Source organism: Bos javanicus, chromosome 10 (assembly GCF_032452875.1).
Source record: "Bos javanicus breed banteng chromosome 10, ARS-OSU_banteng_1.0, whole genome shotgun sequence".
Lineage (NCBI taxonomy): Eukaryota > Metazoa > Chordata > Mammalia > Artiodactyla > Bovidae > Bos > Bos javanicus.
In genome coordinates this window covers 2,416,672-2,435,677 of record NC_083877.1, presented here as the reverse complement: position 1 = coordinate 2,435,677, position 19,006 = coordinate 2,416,672, and the positions used below count along the sequence as shown (strand labels likewise).

Genomic DNA, 19,006 nt, shown 5'->3' with positions numbered 1-19,006 from the left:
TGCTGAAAAACATAAAAGATGGGAATACACTAAAAAAATATGACATATTCCTGGGCAGGAATAATCAATATTGCAAAAATATCAATTCTCTCCAAAATATCCTATAAAGTCAATGAAATAAAATTCTGTTGGAATCTTTTAAATAGTGAAAATTATAAAGAAATCAGAAATAGCCTAATACCAGGACAGCAAACACTCTTCTATAATTAAATTCAAACAGGTCAAAAAGATTTAAAAAATAAGGTAAAAGTCTTGCCAAGCCCTACCATTACCAACAGTCCTCTTCACAAAAGTAACTACTGTTAAGTTTCTCATAAACTCTTTTGGGGGGAAAATATGCTTATACAACTTAAAATATTTGTGTATATAAACAGGTTTTTATTCACACAAAGTCATTATTATATTTAATGTTTGTAATCTGTTGATGTCACTTAACAACATATCAGATCTACCTAATCTATTTTAACAGCTGCACAAGCCATCTAATAATTTAACAAATATGACTACATATAAAGTAATGTCCAGCTTTTTTAGGTTTGTTATTATTGATGTTGTTGCTTGCTATAAAGAACACTGCAGTGAGCATCTATCCTCAAATACTTTTGCAAAGACAAAAATATGCTGAGTCAAAGAGTATATAAATTTAATTTTCATAAAAATGATCAATCAGCCCTTCAAAACAATTTATACTTTTATCAAAAGAGCAGAAGATGCTGTTTTCTCATTACCTATGCAAATGCTGGATTTCATGAATTTTTAAATTGCAGCCAAACTAGTAGTTTAAAAACTATAATTATGTTTACTTTGTATATGTAGTATAATTTGATGCAAAACTATCACATGAAGTAAAATATTTTTTCTTCTATAAACAACAAAGTAGAAACAAACCTGTGTAGTCTTTCCAGATCCAGTTTCTCCTACAATCAAAACTACTTTATTTTCCTTAATTATTTTAACAATTTCCTCTTGTTTTTCAAACACTGGCAGAGATTGTCTGAAAGAATCAAATTCAGATTCTCCTCTTTTTACTGGAATCTGAGGTATGCCGTTGTTGAGTCGCCCACTTGTCTTGCTCATTTCCCGATTTTCTTTGAAAATGAATAAGAGAACAAAAAAAAAAATGTATATCAACAATACAGTTAAAAACATAAGTAATTAATACCTTCTAAGTGTTTCTTCTCTACTCAGTCAACATAAAATTAGCAAGCAATGCCTCAGCTGCTTTACTCCTACACAATATTCTTCGAGAACATTTTACACATTTTGATATCAATTAGAAGGCAAATTTCTCAGAAGTATTCCTAGTGTATAATGTTTTAAAATGAACAAAAATCATTAAAAATAAAATCCAATAAAATCCTAAAATGATTCTCAAACTTGTTTCTATCAATTAGAACAAAATTTTAGAGTAGGAAACAATATACATTATACTTGTAAAGTCTATTGCATGCAGTATGAAAAGACGTATGAAAAAGAAAAAACGCCTCTTGAAATCAGCATGTAAGATTATGTGATCAAACAGAATAACATGTAAATTTAAGGCCTTAATGCTTAACAAATCTCCTAATTGTGCATTTTAGCCAACATCTATATTTAAGCAGATAGGAACAAAAAAGGCATGATGTGTTTCATATTCTTCACATAACAAAATATTTCTGTGTGAATGTATTTTTATTAATAAAACTCCTTGATAGCTAGGACCATGCATTTTCTACATTCTGCAAACCTACTTTACAAATAGAAACTCTGTCATTGGAGATAATAAAAGAAATAAACTTCTCATTAGGAAAATTATTTTTCCAAACAGTAAAATTATAACTTCACTTTATAACCTAAATATATATATTTATCTACCTCTGAGCAAGTTAATATACTGAAGATTCTGTCCTATCTCTTCCCAGAAGCTGAAGCCCTAATTCAAAATTCCATTCATAGTGTATCATGGCAGCATAATATATAATAGTAAAGTCCAGATCGTGGAGTCAAACCTCAGCTCTGCAGTTTACTAGCTGATTGAGTGGCCTTGAACAAATTATTAAACTTCTCTGAGCCCAGTTTCTTCACGTGTGAAATAGGGGAAATTCTTACCTTGGAAGGGTTGCCATAAGGCTCTATAATCAAGTTTACTATGCTGTCCAGCACACAATAAGTGCTCAATAAATGGTTAGCTATTACTGTAACATGCAAAAAAAGAAACAAAACCAAAAACCCTGTCTAACTTAATGACATGCCTTAACACTGCATTTCATTACAAAATTTTTACAAATTCTAATCATTTCAAACAAACTTATTCACAATGAGAAATCTTACTTAATGTTGTTTTAAAATTTTAAAAATGTTTTAATGTTAAGTGGAAAAAGAATAGTCATTCAATAAAAGGATAAACAAGGAATCTCCCCAGAAAATACATACCAGCTTCAACAGCAAACACATTTCCTCTTTCTGTTTTAGGCAGAAGTTCAGTACGCTCTTTATTGGTGACAGGAAATCTCTGAATTAGGCTCCTAACAGCATGTTTTGTATTATGAGTCAAATTACAGGTCATCATTGCATGAGCTGTTTCTGATCCATCTTTCTTCTTCACAGTTAGGTATCTATTTGCTCCCTTTCTGAATATTAATAAAAATCATTTATTTACTATATAAGTCAATTTGTTCACATATGATGTATGGCTACTTAGAAAACATGTCTCAAGCAAAACATTGAAAAAGATAAAAATGCTTTGAGATAAAATGCTGAAAATCTCCAAAAAATCCAGTAAAGAGGAATTGAGTGCTAAAGAGGCCACAAGACCATTTTCAATTAAAATTTCAAAATGCTGCAAATCCAATTTTAATCAGCAAAAAAGGCTTACTTACCCTTAAAGTTTGTCTTAGCAGGTTTCATGGTGGATGAAACATCACCAACTAATACATGCTGGGAAATATACAGAGGGATAAAATCAATTTGAACAGCAGAATCTAAAAATGATAATGAAAATGCCACAGTGGTCCAGTTATGACAGTGATCCAGACTAATATATCCCACTGAGTGTTTTCCCAGTATGCTGGTAATGTCACACTCCCATGAAAAACCTGTTAAGAAAGCCAAGTTTAGTGAGTGAACAAAAAAAATCAGCATTATTGATAAGCATTTTCAGATGTATACTGGGAAAAAAAAATAAAAAGAAATCTTTCAAAGTTTACGACTCCAGCTTTTGATTATAAGGTAATGATGATTTATAACTGTTCTCAAGTTACTAGATTCTTCAATGAGTCCTAATTATATTTTTGATGACTTCTGTAGCTTTAAGAGTACTAAGTACAATGTCACACACAAAGGAAGTCCTCAGATGTATCTTGAAGGATTTAATAATATATGTCTATAATCTTGTACAATGTAGTATTGGTAAAGAGCTCAGGCTCTGAAAGCACATGGACTTGGATTTGAATCCTACCTCTACCACTTACTAGCTGTGCGACCACAAGCAAATTATGTAATAGCTCTGAGCCTAAGATGATGATGATGATACCTGCCTCAAAGAACTATTAACATGATTAAATAAGATAATGCATAAAGGGCAGTATCTGTTACTGTGTACATACTAAATATAATAAATGAAAGCAATTATTATAGCCAGGAAAAAATATCATTTCTTATACTAAAAAGTTAACCAAAACTTTATAAGAACATTTTTACAATTTGTTAATGCCACTATCACCTTACAAAAATGAGCAACAAAGCCACAAATAGAATGAAAAGGACATGTATAATTTTTCTAATTCTCATTAGATTTAAAATTTTTTCAACAATACCTTCACTATAGAATGACATGAAACTGAAGATTAACCTATACAGTTTTAGCTATCTAAGTCTTCTAAGTCTTGGTCTTCAATTTACCAAGATTTTTAATTTCTGAAAATTCCTCAATGAATTATAACCTTTCTATGCCATCATCTACTCCTGAACAAGCACTTAGTGATGCTTCAATGATGACATAAAGATGAACTTATTAAAATTTAATCTTATCTATAAATTTTAGTCAATTCCATGGTAAATCAGAATTATTGGATTCTAGAGATGTTCTCCGCAGTAGGTTCTTTTCCCATCAGTCACTCATTCCCCTTCTCTCCCATTTACTTCATAAAATTTTAACTACAGAAGGCCAGAAGTGTGCTGAAATGAGCACTAGAGCAAGAGTCACTAGAACACAAGAGGCCTGTGTTCACTTTCAAGTAACAATGTGATCAAAAATAAATTAATTTACTTCTCTGACACAGTAGAACCATTAATTTTAAAATCTCGAATATGTCTATCAGTTCCAAGATGTTTTAATTTTCTCAAAAATCGTCTCAGCAAAGTTTTCTAGATTTTACTTTTAATTCTCTTTTATTCAATCATTCATCATATACTGAATACCTACTGTATGCCAGGGACTATGCTAGAGGCCAGGATTACAAAGTTGAGGAAAATGCACTTTTTCCTCTGTAAGCTCACAACTAAATTAACAGGTTAGATTGAAACTTTCCCAACACAGATTGCCTAATAATCATACAGAATTAATGTATAAGAATGAGCTTCCCTGGTGGCTCAGTGATAAAGAGGAGATGCAGGAGATGCCACTCTGATCCCTGGGTCAGAAAGATCCCCTGGAGAAGAAAATGGCAACCTACTCCAGCATTCTTGCCTTGAAAATCCCATGGACAGAGGAGCCTGGTGGGCTACAGTCCATGGGGTTGCAAAAGACAACAAAACAATGTATAAAAATAACTCATATTAAGCAGTGGGAATACTTAGCCACTACCATTTAAAATTTACTAAATTTGGTTTGAACACAGATGGTGGACAGAAAGATAATACCAACTTGCTAGTTTTTGTTTTAGTAAAAAATTCTACTTGTCAATATTAGTGCTTTTCCTATACCATTCAACACCACAGTAGCACTGATATACAATTCAAAAATTAGTGAAATTTTGGCAAAATATTCACTTGTTATTGTGCAGATGAAAACATTCTATACAGCAGTTGTCTTAGGTAAATTAATACAATAAAATTTCATTCCATGATTTCATTCCAGAATAACACACTACCATGAAAATCTAGTAGTCCCTTTACAAAGCAAAATTAACTAGAAACTACCTGCAAAATGTGAAAAAGATGCTAGATAAGTGAAGTTTTAAAAGTTTTTTAAAACACAAGAAGTTTTAAAAATATAGTAACATGCAAGCCACATATGTCATATTTAAGTATAAATGGACTGAAAGTACAGGTAAGAACATTGTAACTTCTAACTTTTCAAAGGGAAAAGTAATCATACATTATAATGAAGTTCTGATATTTCAATAGCTTCTTCCTTTTAAAGAAATGATGATATAACTAATCTAATTTGATACAATTTTAATATTAATAAATTGTGGTGACCCAAGGATGAAAGAGCAGATAAAACTAAGGAGGGCCTTGGAATGTAGGAACAGAAAAACCAGACCCTTATTGTCCTTCCCTACCACACCAATGTTGTAACTATTAACGAATTTCGGGTCCTCCTGAGCAGTATAACCTGTCTCCCCTTCTCCCTGCAAGACCCCTATTCTGTTCCTTGTGCCCTGGTTATAAAAATAGACCAAGGACCTGTTCAATGTCCATTCTCCCTTGGGCCATCCCGCTGTTCTAACAGCATCCTCCACTCTAATAAACTTTATTTCCCTCTCATTCTGTCTCATGTCTAGAAATTCTTTTCCAACACGCACATGGACCATGACATAAATGTTGCATTTACATAGAATGTTACTGAATAATTTACCTCAAATACAACCATACAGCTATTTCCCACTTTACAAACCTGAGAACAGTTTACAAATCTGCTGAAGAGCCAAAATCTGAAATCACTACTTAAAAGTTCTCAGCCACCAAGGAATTAATGTCTCTATACAAAGATTCAAAGTCTTCCCTCATAGCTCAGTTGGTAAAGAACCCACCTGCAATGCAGGAGACCTTGGTTCGATTCCCGGGTTGGGATGATCCCCTGGAGAAGGGACAGGCTACCCACTCCAGTACTCTGGCCTGGAGAATTTCATGGACTATATAGTCTATGGGGTCGCAAAGAGTCAAGCACAACTGAGCGATTTTCACTTCACTTCACAAAGATAATACACATTTGTTTAATGTCTAGCAAATACTTAATTTCATTTCCCTTTAATCTGTACTTGCACTAGGCAGATAGAGGGGCTTCCCCAATGGCTCAGCAGGTAAAGAATCCACCTGCAGTGCAGGAGACACAGGAGACGCCAGTTCAATCCCTATGTCAAGAAGATCCCCTGGAGTGGGAAATGGCAACCCACTCCAGTATTCTTGCCTGGAAAATCCCATGGAGAGAGGAGCCTGGTGGGCTACAGTCCAACGGGTGGCAGAGTCAGACACCACTGAGTGACTAAGCACAGGCAGACAGATGCAAAGACCTAACTCCAAACCATTTTATCTTCAATACTGCAATACAAATATACAAATTTATTGAAATTTATACCACACAAATCTGTACTTTTTATGATTAGCTCAGAAATAATAAACTGAGTTAATTTTGTCACTAAACACAATTATTTCCATGTCATGCTCACTATGTTTGTGACAATTTTTTTTTCTTTTTGTGACTTAATGGACTATAAACAACTTAGAAATGAGCATTATCTAATATTTCTCTCTTAACTACTCATAGTTCCTAAAACATTGCTATGAATTCACTATAAACAACAAAAATTAATTAGCTAAACACTAACTATGTTTGATTGTTGGCTCTGCCACTTGCTAGCTGTGTGAACTTGGGAAAACTAATATCTCCAAGCTTGACTTGCCTCATCTGTTATATAGGAACCAGGTATTAAAAAAGTAGAACCTAACATACAAGAATGTTGAGGATCAAATGATAATTTACTTAAAGCACCTAGCACAATGCCTGTCACACAAGAGCACTTAATAAACGTTAGCTACTGTTACTATTATTTCTGTACATCACAGGGTTTTAATGGATTTCCAAAACTTCACTAACAGGCTTCCTCACTTTTAACCCAATTTTCTTATTTTAGCTAGGGGAAGAGAGGGGGAGTGCAGCATTCAATCTTCTAGGGCAAAAGGTAAGGGAGGCAATAATTAAAATCTGAAAGGGAGGTCTTGTTGTAGGGTGAGAAAAATACTTGCATGCGTGCCTGCATGTGTGTGTGCTTAGTCGTTAAATTATGTTGGACTATTGTGACTCCATGTCCCACCAGGCTCCACTGTCTAGAGGATTTCTCAGGCAAGAATGCTGGAGTGGGTTGTCATTTCCTCCTCCAGGGGATCTTCCCATGCCAGGGATCGAAACAGCATCTCCTGTATATCCCGCATTGGCAGGCAGATTCTTTACCACTGAGCCATCTGGGAAGCCTAAGCAAAATACTTGGATACCTATTAAGCAGCACCTGCAGCAATCACAAGACTGTACTTGGAAAACCTGCTTTCTTATACTTTATATCTATTCTCTCTACAAGGTTTTAACAAATTTACTTTGTAAGTTTCATTTTATCTAACTTGGACTAAGAGGAATAGGAAACAATTTTGTTTTATTCATGAACAAATTAAAGACTCAGAAAAGTGTGCTCTTAGAACCAAAACATAGTGATACCAGTTCAGGAAAAATGAAACAAATTATAAGGAGGTAAAATCCGGGGTATGGGAATATTTGACTGGAATTTCTAAGGAAGCATAAGGATATAGTAAAGAACACAAAACAAGTGCTATTCCAACAAGAGTATTTTTACCAAAAGGTGCACAGTTATTAAAAAAAAAATCAATTCAAAGTAAATTCAACTCTCTAAAAGGAGATGAAAAACAAAATCCAACACACATAGCTTCATTTCAAAAGAAAGGATAGTAAAAAAAAAAAAAAAAAGTGATCAGAAAAACAACTGTAAATTATCACACAGTAATTCTGCAATCTGTTTTTAAAACTCAAGTAAGAAGCTCAAAATAAACTGCAGGATCACAGAATCTCAACTACCACAAAGAGATTAACTCTTTCATTTTTTTACATTAAAAAAAAAACAAAACTGGCATTTAAAGTTAAGGGACATGATCAAACTAAAGAATGAAGCACTGAGAGACTGGGAGTAGAATCTAGGTTTCTTGCCCTTTTCTTCATACCTCTCAAATAGGTATAATGGAACCATAATACCAGGCACAAAAGAAAAAAAAAAGAGAGAGAGAGAGAAAGACTAATTTGCTAAATTAACAAAGTTAATTCTAGATTAAAAAAAAGATCTTTACTCAGGAGTGAACATAAGTTCCATTTTATTTAATCATTTCTAATCATCAGCTTTGTGACTTGGTATGAAAGAAAACAACAAGCATGTGTTCCAAAGCATACCATTATAGTACAGTAGCTTTGAAAGAGATAAGTTCTGTTAATAATTGTATTTATTATTTTAAGGTTATCCATTCTTCAAGGAAAAAAAAAGAGTTTTGGTTTCTATAAAAAAAGAAAATATCTTTCTGAATGCAATCAACTTCAACTTTTAAACCATTTTACTAACATCTTAAAATTTACCTTCTTCCCCCACTCTCTCCAACCAGGGAAAACAAAAAAAAGGGGATAGGAAGAAAAGCAAAGAGCTGAGTTTGGTACAAACATAAATCAGATCTTCTATATACAATATAATTAAGGATGTGAATCTAAAATGGTTTAACTATTTAGTCAAAAACCTTTCTCTTTTTCAGTAAAGTTTTTTTAATTAAGAAAAGTTATCAGCTTACCCTTTACTTTTAGAAACCAAACCAAGAGACTGACTCAATCGATGAATAAAGGCTCTTTCTGTACTGGTCAAAGAAGAAGGAAATTCCATTTCTATATGGAAAAAAAAAAAAACCCACAATGCATCATTTACTTGATAGGCAAATTTCTTTCAAGGTATTTCAGTACACATATATTTATAAAATTTGAAAAAATCATATAAGCATATAATCACATTTACCACATTTTATGTGAAAAGTCGATACAGGTATACCTCAGTGAGATTTTGGGTTTGGTTCCAGACTCTTGCAATAAAACAAATATAATAAAAAATAATAAAGCAAGTCATACAAATTTTTTCGGTTTCCAGGGCCTATGCTAGTTTGTTCCTGGCCCTATTTATGGTTACACTAAAAGACTCTGATGCTGGGAGGGATTGGGGGCAGCCGGAGAAGGGACGACAGAGGATGAGATGGCTGGATGGCATCACTGACTCGATGGACGTGAGTTTGAGTGAACTCCGGGAGTTGGTGATGGACAGGGAGGCCTGGCGTGATGCGATTCATGGGGTCGCAACGAGTTAGACACGACTGAGCGACTGAACTGAACTGAACTGAACACTATAGTCTATTAAATGTGCAATAGCATTATGTATTAAAAAACAATGTATACACAGTAATTTAAAAATACTTTATTGATAAAATATGCTAACCATCATTCGACAACAGAGAATTGTCACAAACCTTCAACTGTTTAAAAAAAAAAAACTATTTAAAAAATCTGCAAAGTACAATAAAGTGTAATAATCAGATATACCTGTACTAATTAACCACTTAATGTCTACCAGAATTCTGGTATCAGTAACACTTAAACCTAAATATGATAAAGGACTCTGATGTTCACCAAAGATTACTACTCTTACTTGTGCTGAAATCTTGAGCTCCTATAAAAACTGACGAAGTTTACTATCTTAACTTACTTCTTGTTTATTAACAAAATGCTTATTTCCTTCAATGATGAGGTATGCTCAAGAATTTTGAACGCTCAGCATCAGATTCCATTGTCTTTGCCTTCAAAACTGCACAGAATTCATATTTTACTATCTCAGACTGGATATGTTGCATATTTCTGGGGCTTCATATCTGTTTTCTTCTTCTTTTTTTTTTTTTTTTAAGACGCTTTTAATTAAGCTTCCGGAGTAAGGGGGTCTTGTATTTAGACCACCAAACCAGAATGAGCACTTAATATATGCTGTATTGATCACAGGTCGACTGCTGATTCTGCGCTGTGTGACTCAAGTCGCTTTCTAACCTTAAGAGGTGTGGAAGATGCTTTGTCTACCAGGAGTTTAACTCCTTTTTTTAAAACTATTTAATAGAGTGATGCTTCCAGGATTTAAGCAAAGGACTGCATGTTGCCACTTCATTTATCTGAACGGTTTCCTTCTGCTTCTCTACTTCCTTAACTCAAACTAAACCTGCTGCTGCTGCTGCTAAGTCGCTTCAGTGGTGTCCGACTCTGTGCGACCCCATAGACGGCAGCCCATCAGGCTACCCCGTCCCTGGGATTCTCCAGGCAAGAACACTGGAGTGGGTTTCCATTTCCTTCTTCAACACATGAAAGTGAAAAGTGAAAGTGAAGTCGCGCAGTCGTGTCCGACTCTTTGCGACCCCATGGACTGCAGCCTACCGGGCTCCTCCGTCCACGGGATTTTCCAGGCAAGAGTACTGGAGTGGGGTGCTAAACCTACCTCGATTTAGAAAAAAGAAAAAAAAGCAGGGGCTAAACAACACCTAAAAGTTGTGGCAAAGCTACCGGAAGGCCTCTCCCTAGGGAAAGAAATGCCTCCTGCTACGGAGCAACCTGATTTTTTCGTTTTCGGACCCCACGAAGGGTCCCGAAACTTGGCTGACCCGCAGGACTCTGCGGCTCCTCGCAGCCCAGAAGAGGGCGACCACGCCGGCCTCTGCCCCCCGCCCGGGCCGGGCCGTCTTCCCTCCCACGCGTGAGGCAGCCCCTGCCCACCGAGGGGCCGGGCTTCCGGGAGGTGGGGCAGCCGGCGGGGTCCCTGTCAGGAACCTCACCTCTCTGGTCCCCATAGCGGAAGCGCTCCAGAGCGATATTGACTGCGATCTTCACCTCCTCGTCTATACGAATGTCCTTCAGCCCCTTGGCACGGCCGCCGCCCCCAGGGCAACAGGGCGCGGGGCCGCCTCCGCCCCCACCGGGAGCCGGGGGCCGCGGGGAGACGCTGCTCGGCCTAGACATGGCCCTGAGGAGACGTTCTCCCCGCGATAGAGCGGCCAGGCCTGCCGGCTGACAGCCAACGACCGCGAGCCTGGGCCTCTCGGGCGCTGGCTGGGGCCGGACGGCTTCACAGGCGGCCTGCACTGCGCAGGGAGCACCAGAAAGCCCTCGGTCTCCACAACAGCCGGCGAAGTGCCGGCGCCAGTGAAGCTCCAGCCCGGCGAACAGCGCGGCCGTGATGACGTCACCGGAGCCGGCGCCCGTGACCTCAGCGCGCAGGCCGCCCAGGCCTGGGGGCGCTGCACCCCAGTCTCCAGCTCGACAGCTGTGTTTCTCCCCGTTGTCTCCGGTCTTCAGCTACACCCTCACCGAGGGGCCCTTATTCGATCGCTATGTGGTTAAATCCTTTGTTAACTCATCCAATACGCATGTGTGGGCTCCTACTCTGTGTCCTATATATACATTGGGAAACCGGACAGAAGGAGTTCCTGCCCTCAAGGAGTTTGCATTCTATTGGGGATAGTGTTGCCAGATTTAGTAAATAAAAATACAAGATGCCCCGTTTATTTGAATGTCAGATAAAGAACAAAATTTTAGTATAGGGCTTTCCCATGCAATATTTGGAAGCACACAGACTGAAGAACTCCCTGGGCTTCCCTAATGGCTCAGACAATAAAGAATCTACCTGGGATGCAGGGGGTTTGATTTCTGGCTTGGGAAGATACTCTGGGGAAGGGAATGTCTACCCAGTACAGTATTCTTGCCTGTAGAATTCCGGGGACAAAGGAGCCTGGCCAGCTAGTGTTTAGTTGGACACAATTGAGAACACAAGAATACTAGGAGTAAAGAATTACTCAATATCTGAAATGCAAATTCAACTGAGCGGCCTTATTTGGCAACCCTAGACGGGAAAAACAGGCACTAACCAAAAAAATGATTAAATGGTAGTTGTAAGTGCTATGTGAGGTAATGGAATAGGAAGATGGAACCTTCAGGCTGCGAAGTCAAGGAAGATTATGAGAATGTCCGTTTACATTTATACAGTTACACTAACACAAACCTAAACCCAGCCACACTGCTTCCACTCTGGTCTTCCTATTATCCATTATCCAGAAAGCAACTAGAATGATCTTTTTAAAAACACATTGAAAAGATCTTGGTTCTCAGTATCTTTGAGTTCCTTATCCACTGTTTCAACCAACCACTAAACCAAAAAATTTTTTTCAATTCAGAACGTTCCAAAGAGCAAAGCTTGAATTTACTATGAATTGCAACTATGTACACAGTATTTATATCCTATTAGGTATTGTATGTGATTTAGAGATGATTCTAAGTATATAACAGGATGTGTATAGGTTATATGCAAATACTACTATTATTTTAAAGGCTTCCCTTATAGCTCAAGTTGGTAAAGAATCTGCCTGCAATGCAGGAGACCCTGGTTTGATTGCTGTGTCCGAAAGATCCCCTGGAGAAGGGATAGGCTACCCTCTCCAGTATCGTTGGACATCCTTTTTGGCTTAGCTGGTAAGGAATCAGCCTGCAATGCAAGAGACCTGGATTGAATCCCTGGATTGGGAAGATCCCCTGGAGAAGGGAAAGGCTACCCACTCCAGTATTCTGACCTGGAGAATTCCAGGACTGTATAGTCCATGGGGTCACAAAGAGCCAAACACGGCTGAACAACTTTCACTCACTGCCATTTTATATAAGGGACTTGGATTTTTGTATCCTCAAGGCCTCCTGGAACCAATGCCTACAGACAGAGAGAAAACTGTACAAGCCAAGTAGGATAGCATCCCTACACAAAGCACTGTTATCAGTCCCCACTGCAACTCTAAAATACCCTCATTTCCTTACTAAGACCCTTAAAACTCTACATGATCTGGCATCTGTCTACCCCCATAAGGCTCATCTGTGACCATTCTCATCCTCACAGTGCTCAAATGCACTGATTCATTCCTGTCCCTTGAACATATCAAGCACATTACTATCAGGGAAACTTTCCACTTGAACAGTTTCCTCCTGCACATGACAGTCTCCCTCCCAATACTTCATATGGATGCCTCTTTCTCATTATTAAAGCCATCATCATTATCCCTTATCTAGATAGGCTCTCCCACAGTAAACCATTATCATTTAATATTGTTTGAAATTACTTTATTTATATACTTATTATTTGCTCTTCCCACTACAACATAAGCCTTTTAAGAACAGGAACCTTGTTTATCTTGTCAATATTTCATCAGCAGCAAGAACTGTATGGTCATACAATAATTATTTATTGATTTTCCATATTTGTATAATAGAATCTATAATTAAGATTTTTCATCTCTATTCTTTACAAATTTTCTTCATAATTCTTGGAATCCTAATCAATTTGATTGATTAGGCAGGGGTGAGCAGTGGCCTGCTGCAGGGCTGGGGACACTGAGTATAGCAGGGCATGCATGGGACCTTTTGAAGGAGGTGCCATTATCTTCATTATCTGCACCATACTTTGGCCCCAGGTAAATAACAGGGAGGGAACACAGCCCCACCCATCAACAGAAAATTGGATTAAAGATTTACTGATCCTGGCCCCAGCCATCAGAACAAGACCCAATTTTCCCCTCAGTCAGTCTTTCCCATCAGGAAGCTTCCATAAGCCTCTTATCCTTTTCCAAAAGAGGGCAGATAGACTGAAAACCACAATCCCAGGAAACTAACCAATCTGATCACAAGGACCACAGCCTTGTCTAACTCAATGAAACTGTGATCCATGCCCTGTAGGGCTATCCAAGATGGACGGGTCATGGTGGAGAGTTCTAACAGAACATGGTTCACTGGAGAAGGGAATGACAAACCACTTCAGTATGCTTGCCTTGAGAACCCCATGAACAGTATGAAAAGGCAAAAAGACAAGACACTGAAAGATGAGCTCGCAGATCGGTAGGTGCCCGATATGGTACTAGAGATCAGTGGAGAAATAACTCCAGAAAGAATGAAGAGACAAAGTCAAAGCAAAATATACCACCCAGTTCTGGATGTGACTGTGGATGGAAGTAAAGTCAGATGCTGTAAAGAGGAATATTGCATAGGAACCTGGAATGTTAGGTCCATGAATCAAGGCAAATTGGAAGTGGTCAAACAGGAAATGGCAAGAGTGAATGTTGACATTCTAGGACTCAGTAAACTAAAATGGACTGAAATGGGTGAATTCAACTCAAATGACCATTATATCTACTACTGTGGGCAGGAACCCTTAGCAAAAATGGAGTAGCCATCATAGTCAACAAAAGAGTCCAAAATGCAGTACTTCAATGCAATCTCAAAAATGACAGAATGATTGCTGTTCATTTACAAGGCAAACCATTCAGTGTCACACTAATCCAAGTCTATGACCTGACCAGTAATGCTGAAGAAGCTGAAGTTGAACGGTTCTGTGAAGACCTACAAACCTTCTAGAACTAACACCCAAAAAAGATGTCCTTTTCATTATAGGAGACTGGAATGCAAAAGTAGAAAGTCAAGAAACACCTGGAATAACAGGCAAATTTGGCCTTGGAATACAGAATGAAGCAGGGCAAAGGCTAATAGAGTTTTGCCAAGAGAACGCACTGGTCATAGCAAAAACCCTCTTCCAACAACACAAGAGAAGACTCTACACATGGACATCACCAGATGGTCAATACTGAAATCAGATTGATTATATTCTTTGCAGCCAAAGATGGAGAAGTTCAATAGAGTCAGCAAAAACAAGACCGGGAGCGGACTGTGGCTCAGATCATGAACTCCTTATTGCCAAATTCAGACGTAAATTGAAGAAAGTAGGGAAAACCACCAGACCGTTCAGTTATGGCCTAAATCAAATCCCTTACAACTGTACAGTGGAAGTGATAAATAGATTCAAGGGATTAGATCTGATAGAGTGCATGAAGAACTATGGACAGAGGTACATGACATTGTATACTGAAGTGAAAGTCACTCAGTCGTATCCGACCCTTTGTGACCCCATGGACTACATACAGTCCATGGGATTCTCCAGGCCAGAATACTGGAGTGGGCAGCCTTTACCTTCTCCAGGGGATCTTCCCAACCCAGGAATAGAACACAGGTCTGTTGTATAGAACACAGGACATTGTATAGGAGGCAAGATCATCCCCAAGGAGAAGAAATGCTAAAGGGCAAAACGGTTGTGTGAGGAGGCCTTAGAAATAGCTGTGAATAGAAGAGAAGTGAAAGGCAAAGGAGAAAAGGAAAGATATACCCATTTGAATGCAGAGTTCCAAAGAATAGCAAGGAGAGATAAGAAAGCCTTCCTTAGCAATCAATGCAAAGAAGTAGAGGAAAACAATAGGGAAAACAAATGGGAAAAACTAGAGATCTCTTCAAGAAAATTAGGGATATCAAGGGAACATTTCATTGAAAGATGGGTGCAATAAAGGACAGAAATGGTATGGACCTAACAGAAGAAGAAGATAGTAAGAAGAGGTAGCAAGAATACAATGAAGAAATACAAAAAAGATTTTCATGACCCAGATAATCACAATGGTGTGATCACTCACCTAAAGCCAAATATCCTGGAATGCAAAGTCAAGTGGGCCTTAGGAAGCATCACTATGAACAAAGCTAGTGGAGGTGATGGAATTCCAATTGAGCTATTTCAAATCCTAAAAGATGATGTTGTGAAAGTGCTGCACTCAAAATGCCAGCAAATTTGGAAAACTCAGCAGCGGCCACAGGACTGGAAAAGATCAGTTTTCATTCCAATCCCTAAGAAAGGCAATGCCAAAGAATGCTCAAACTACCACACAGTTGCACTCATCTCATACGCTACCAAAGTAACTTGAGAAATTTGTATGCAGGTCAGCAAGCAACAGTTAGAACTGGACATGGAACAACAGACTGGTTCCATATATGGAAAGGAGTACATCAAGGTTGTATATTGTCACCCTGTTTATTTAACTTATATGTGGAGTACATCATGAGAAACCCTGGGCTGGATGAAACACAAGCTAGAAACGAGATTGCCGGGAGAAATATCAATAACCTCAGATATGCAGATGACACCACGCTTATGGCAGAAAGTGAAGAAGAACTAAAGAGCCTCCTGATGAAAGTGAAAGAGGAGAGTGAAAACTTTGGCTTAAAGCTCAACATTCAGAAAACAAAGATCATGGCATCCGGTCCCATCACTTCGTGGCAAATAGATGGGGAAACAGTGGAAACAGTGTCAAACTTTATTTTGGGGGGATCCAAAATCACTGCAGATGGTGACTGCAGCCATGAAATGAAAAGACGCTTACTCCTTGGAAGAAAAGTTATGACCAACCTAGACAGCATGTTAAAAAGCAGAGACATTACTTTGCCAACAAAGGTCCATCTAGTCAAGGCTATGGTTTTTCTAGTATCATGTACGGATGTGAGAGTTGGACCATAAAGAAAGCTGAGCACTGAAGAATTGATGCTTTTGAACTGTGGAGTTGGAGAAGACTCTTGAGAGTCCCTTGGACTGCAAGGAGATCCAACCAGTCCATCCTAAAGGAAATCAGTCCTGAATATTCATTGGAAGAACTGATGCTGAAGCTGAAACTCCAATACTTTGGCCATCTGATGCGAAGCAGTGACTCATTTGAAAAGACCCTGCTGCTGGGGAAGATTGAAGGCAGGAGGAGAAGGGGATCACAGAGGATGAGGTGGTTGGACGGCATCACCGACTCGATGGACATGAGTTTGAGTGAACTCCAGGAGTTGGTGATGGACAGGGAGGTCTGGCGTGCTGCAGTCCATGGGGTCACAAAGAGTCAGAAATGGCTGAGCAACTGAACTGAAATGAACTAAATCAGTTTGACTGGCCACTGGAAAGAGTTCTTGATAAGCAGAAATGGGTCCTGTACCCTGGTCCTGGCATGGTTACCAGTGAACTGTGTGGACATTTTCTATTAATACTATGTTGATTTCTGTGTAACCTAAATTCCTCAGCTGTGCAATAATAATGCCACAATTTATTAAGTGCCCAGGGGCACACTCTTTATTTTTCCAATCCTCATGAAACCATATGAAGTAGTTATATTGCCTCAGATACAAATGAGGAAACTGGCTGGATAAGGTTAAAACTGGTCCAATGTCATGCTAGCAATAATCAATGAGGTAATGGAAACTAGGCCCAGCTGATTCTGAGGCCTAGCTTCATTCCAGGACAAATCATAAGTAGAAGATTATATTTGAATTCACCAAATATATTGTGATGAAACTGAAAACATTTTATGTGGGGTCAGACACATATCTAATCTCCCTCCATAACTTCTTTATTCCACTGTTTATTGGCTCCACCATTTATAAGCTTTGTGAATTGACTATTTACTTTGCCTTCCCAGCTTCATGTTCCCATCCATAAAATGGATATGTTTAATATTCATTTTATAGGATTTTTTTAAATCCTAAAAAATCCTATTTTTTTATAGGATTGCTATCAGTTTGACATAAGATGTAAATATCAAGCATTGATCTGATGTGTGCTGCTTTTTTCTTTCTTCTTTTCTTTTGGAATAAATGCCGAAATATTCATAGTCCTACTTGGAGAAGGAAAGGGCAACCCACCCCAGTATTATTGTCTGGAGAATCCCATGGACAGAGAAGACTGGTGAGCTATAGTTATGGGGTTGCAAAGAGTCAAACAAGACTGAAGTAACTTGGCAGCAGCAGCAGCACCTAGTAAGAGTATGGAATATGTTTGTTGAAATAAAAGAGAATATTTACCTATATTATATATCAATAAATTATAAGGTTAATCAGATTCTTCATTATCTAACGTTTTTATATACTCCTAGAAATTTCTGTTGCTTAGGGTGAAACCTGACAGTTCTACTTTATACATATGCTTTGGGGAAAAAATTAAAATTAGAGAAGATATGGAATATTTACAAATGATTTCAAGTTGAACTTAGTGTAGATAGACCTAAAGTTTTAGTGTTTGTTTTTGCTGGTGTATAGTTATGGTCTGTGGAAGGACTTAACTTCCCTATGTGTGTGCGCCTGCTCAGTCGTGTCCAACTTTCAGTGACCCCGTGGACTGTAGCACACCAGGCTCCTCTGTCCATGGGATTTTCCAGGCAAGAATACTGGAGTGGGTTGCCATTGTCTTCTCCAGGGGATCTTCCTGACCCACATTGTTATTACTATTATAGGAATTAAGTTAGACTATATCCGGCGCATTTAGCGCGCACAGCTGTGACCAGCGTACTTAGCGCGGCCGAGAGGAGCTACCCCACGTCCGAGGTCAGGCGCAGAAGCCGGGAGGACCCCATGCCCGAGCGAAGGCGGCCAAGAGGAGTTACCCCACGTCCGAGGTCAGGGGCAGCGGCTGAGAGCACCAGGCTGTGACAGCACAGGAACGGCCGAGAGGCACTACCCCACGTCCAAGGTCAGGGGAGGCGGCCGGGAGGAGCTACCCCACGTCCGAGGTCAGGGGAGGCGGCCAGGAGGACCTACCCCACATGCGAGGCCAGGAGCGGCGGCCGGGAGGACCTACCCCACCTCCAAGGAGCGGTGGCTGTGTGGGCCCAGGAGGGCTTAGTGGAGCTATTCCACGTTCAAGGTCAAAAGGGGTGGTGGTGAGGAGATACCCCTTGTTCAAGGTAAGGAGCAGTGGCTGCGCTTTGCTGGAGCAGCCGTGAAGAGATTATCCCACGTCCAAGGTAATATAAACCCAAGTAAGGCAGTAGGTGTTGCAAGAGGGCATCAGAGGGCAGACACACTGAAACCATACTCACAGAAAACTAGTCAATCTAATCACACTAGGACCACACCCTTGTCTAACTCAATGAAACTAAGCCATTCCCGTGGGGCCACCCAAGACGGGCAGGTCATGGTGGAGAGATCTGACAGAATGTGGTCCACTGGAGAAGGGAATGGCAAACTGCTTCAGTATTCTTGCCTTGAGAACCCCATGAACAGTATGAAAAGGCAAAATGATAGAATACTGAAAGAGGAACTCCCCAGGTCAGTAGGGGCCCCATATGCTACTGGAGATCAGTGGAGAAA

The 19,006-nt window shown here is 39.0% G+C and overlaps 1 protein-coding gene across 2 annotated transcripts in view; it reads right to left on the bottom strand.

Moving 5' to 3' along the window:
- Positions 1–11,231, bottom strand: part of YTHDC2 (YTH N6-methyladenosine RNA binding protein C2) — a 72,473-nt gene extending 61,242 nt beyond the window's left edge. Inside the window, exons 1-4 of one of the 2 annotated variants that reach the window (XM_061429913.1) lie at positions 10,819–11,231; positions 8,758–8,848; positions 2,413–2,609; positions 889–1,088 (exon numbers count right to left, since the gene is read on the bottom strand). In XM_061429913.1, the coding sequence (XP_061285897.1) occupies positions 889–1,088; positions 2,413–2,609; positions 8,758–8,848; positions 10,819–11,002 (672 nt within the window). In that variant the 5' untranslated portion in view covers positions 11,003–11,231. Of the gene's footprint in view, positions 1–888; positions 1,089–2,412; positions 2,610–8,757; positions 8,849–10,818 lie in introns of those variants that run through there. The other variant, XM_061429914.1, reaches the window with a different exon arrangement.
- Positions 11,232–19,006: the final 7,775 nt, after the last annotated feature.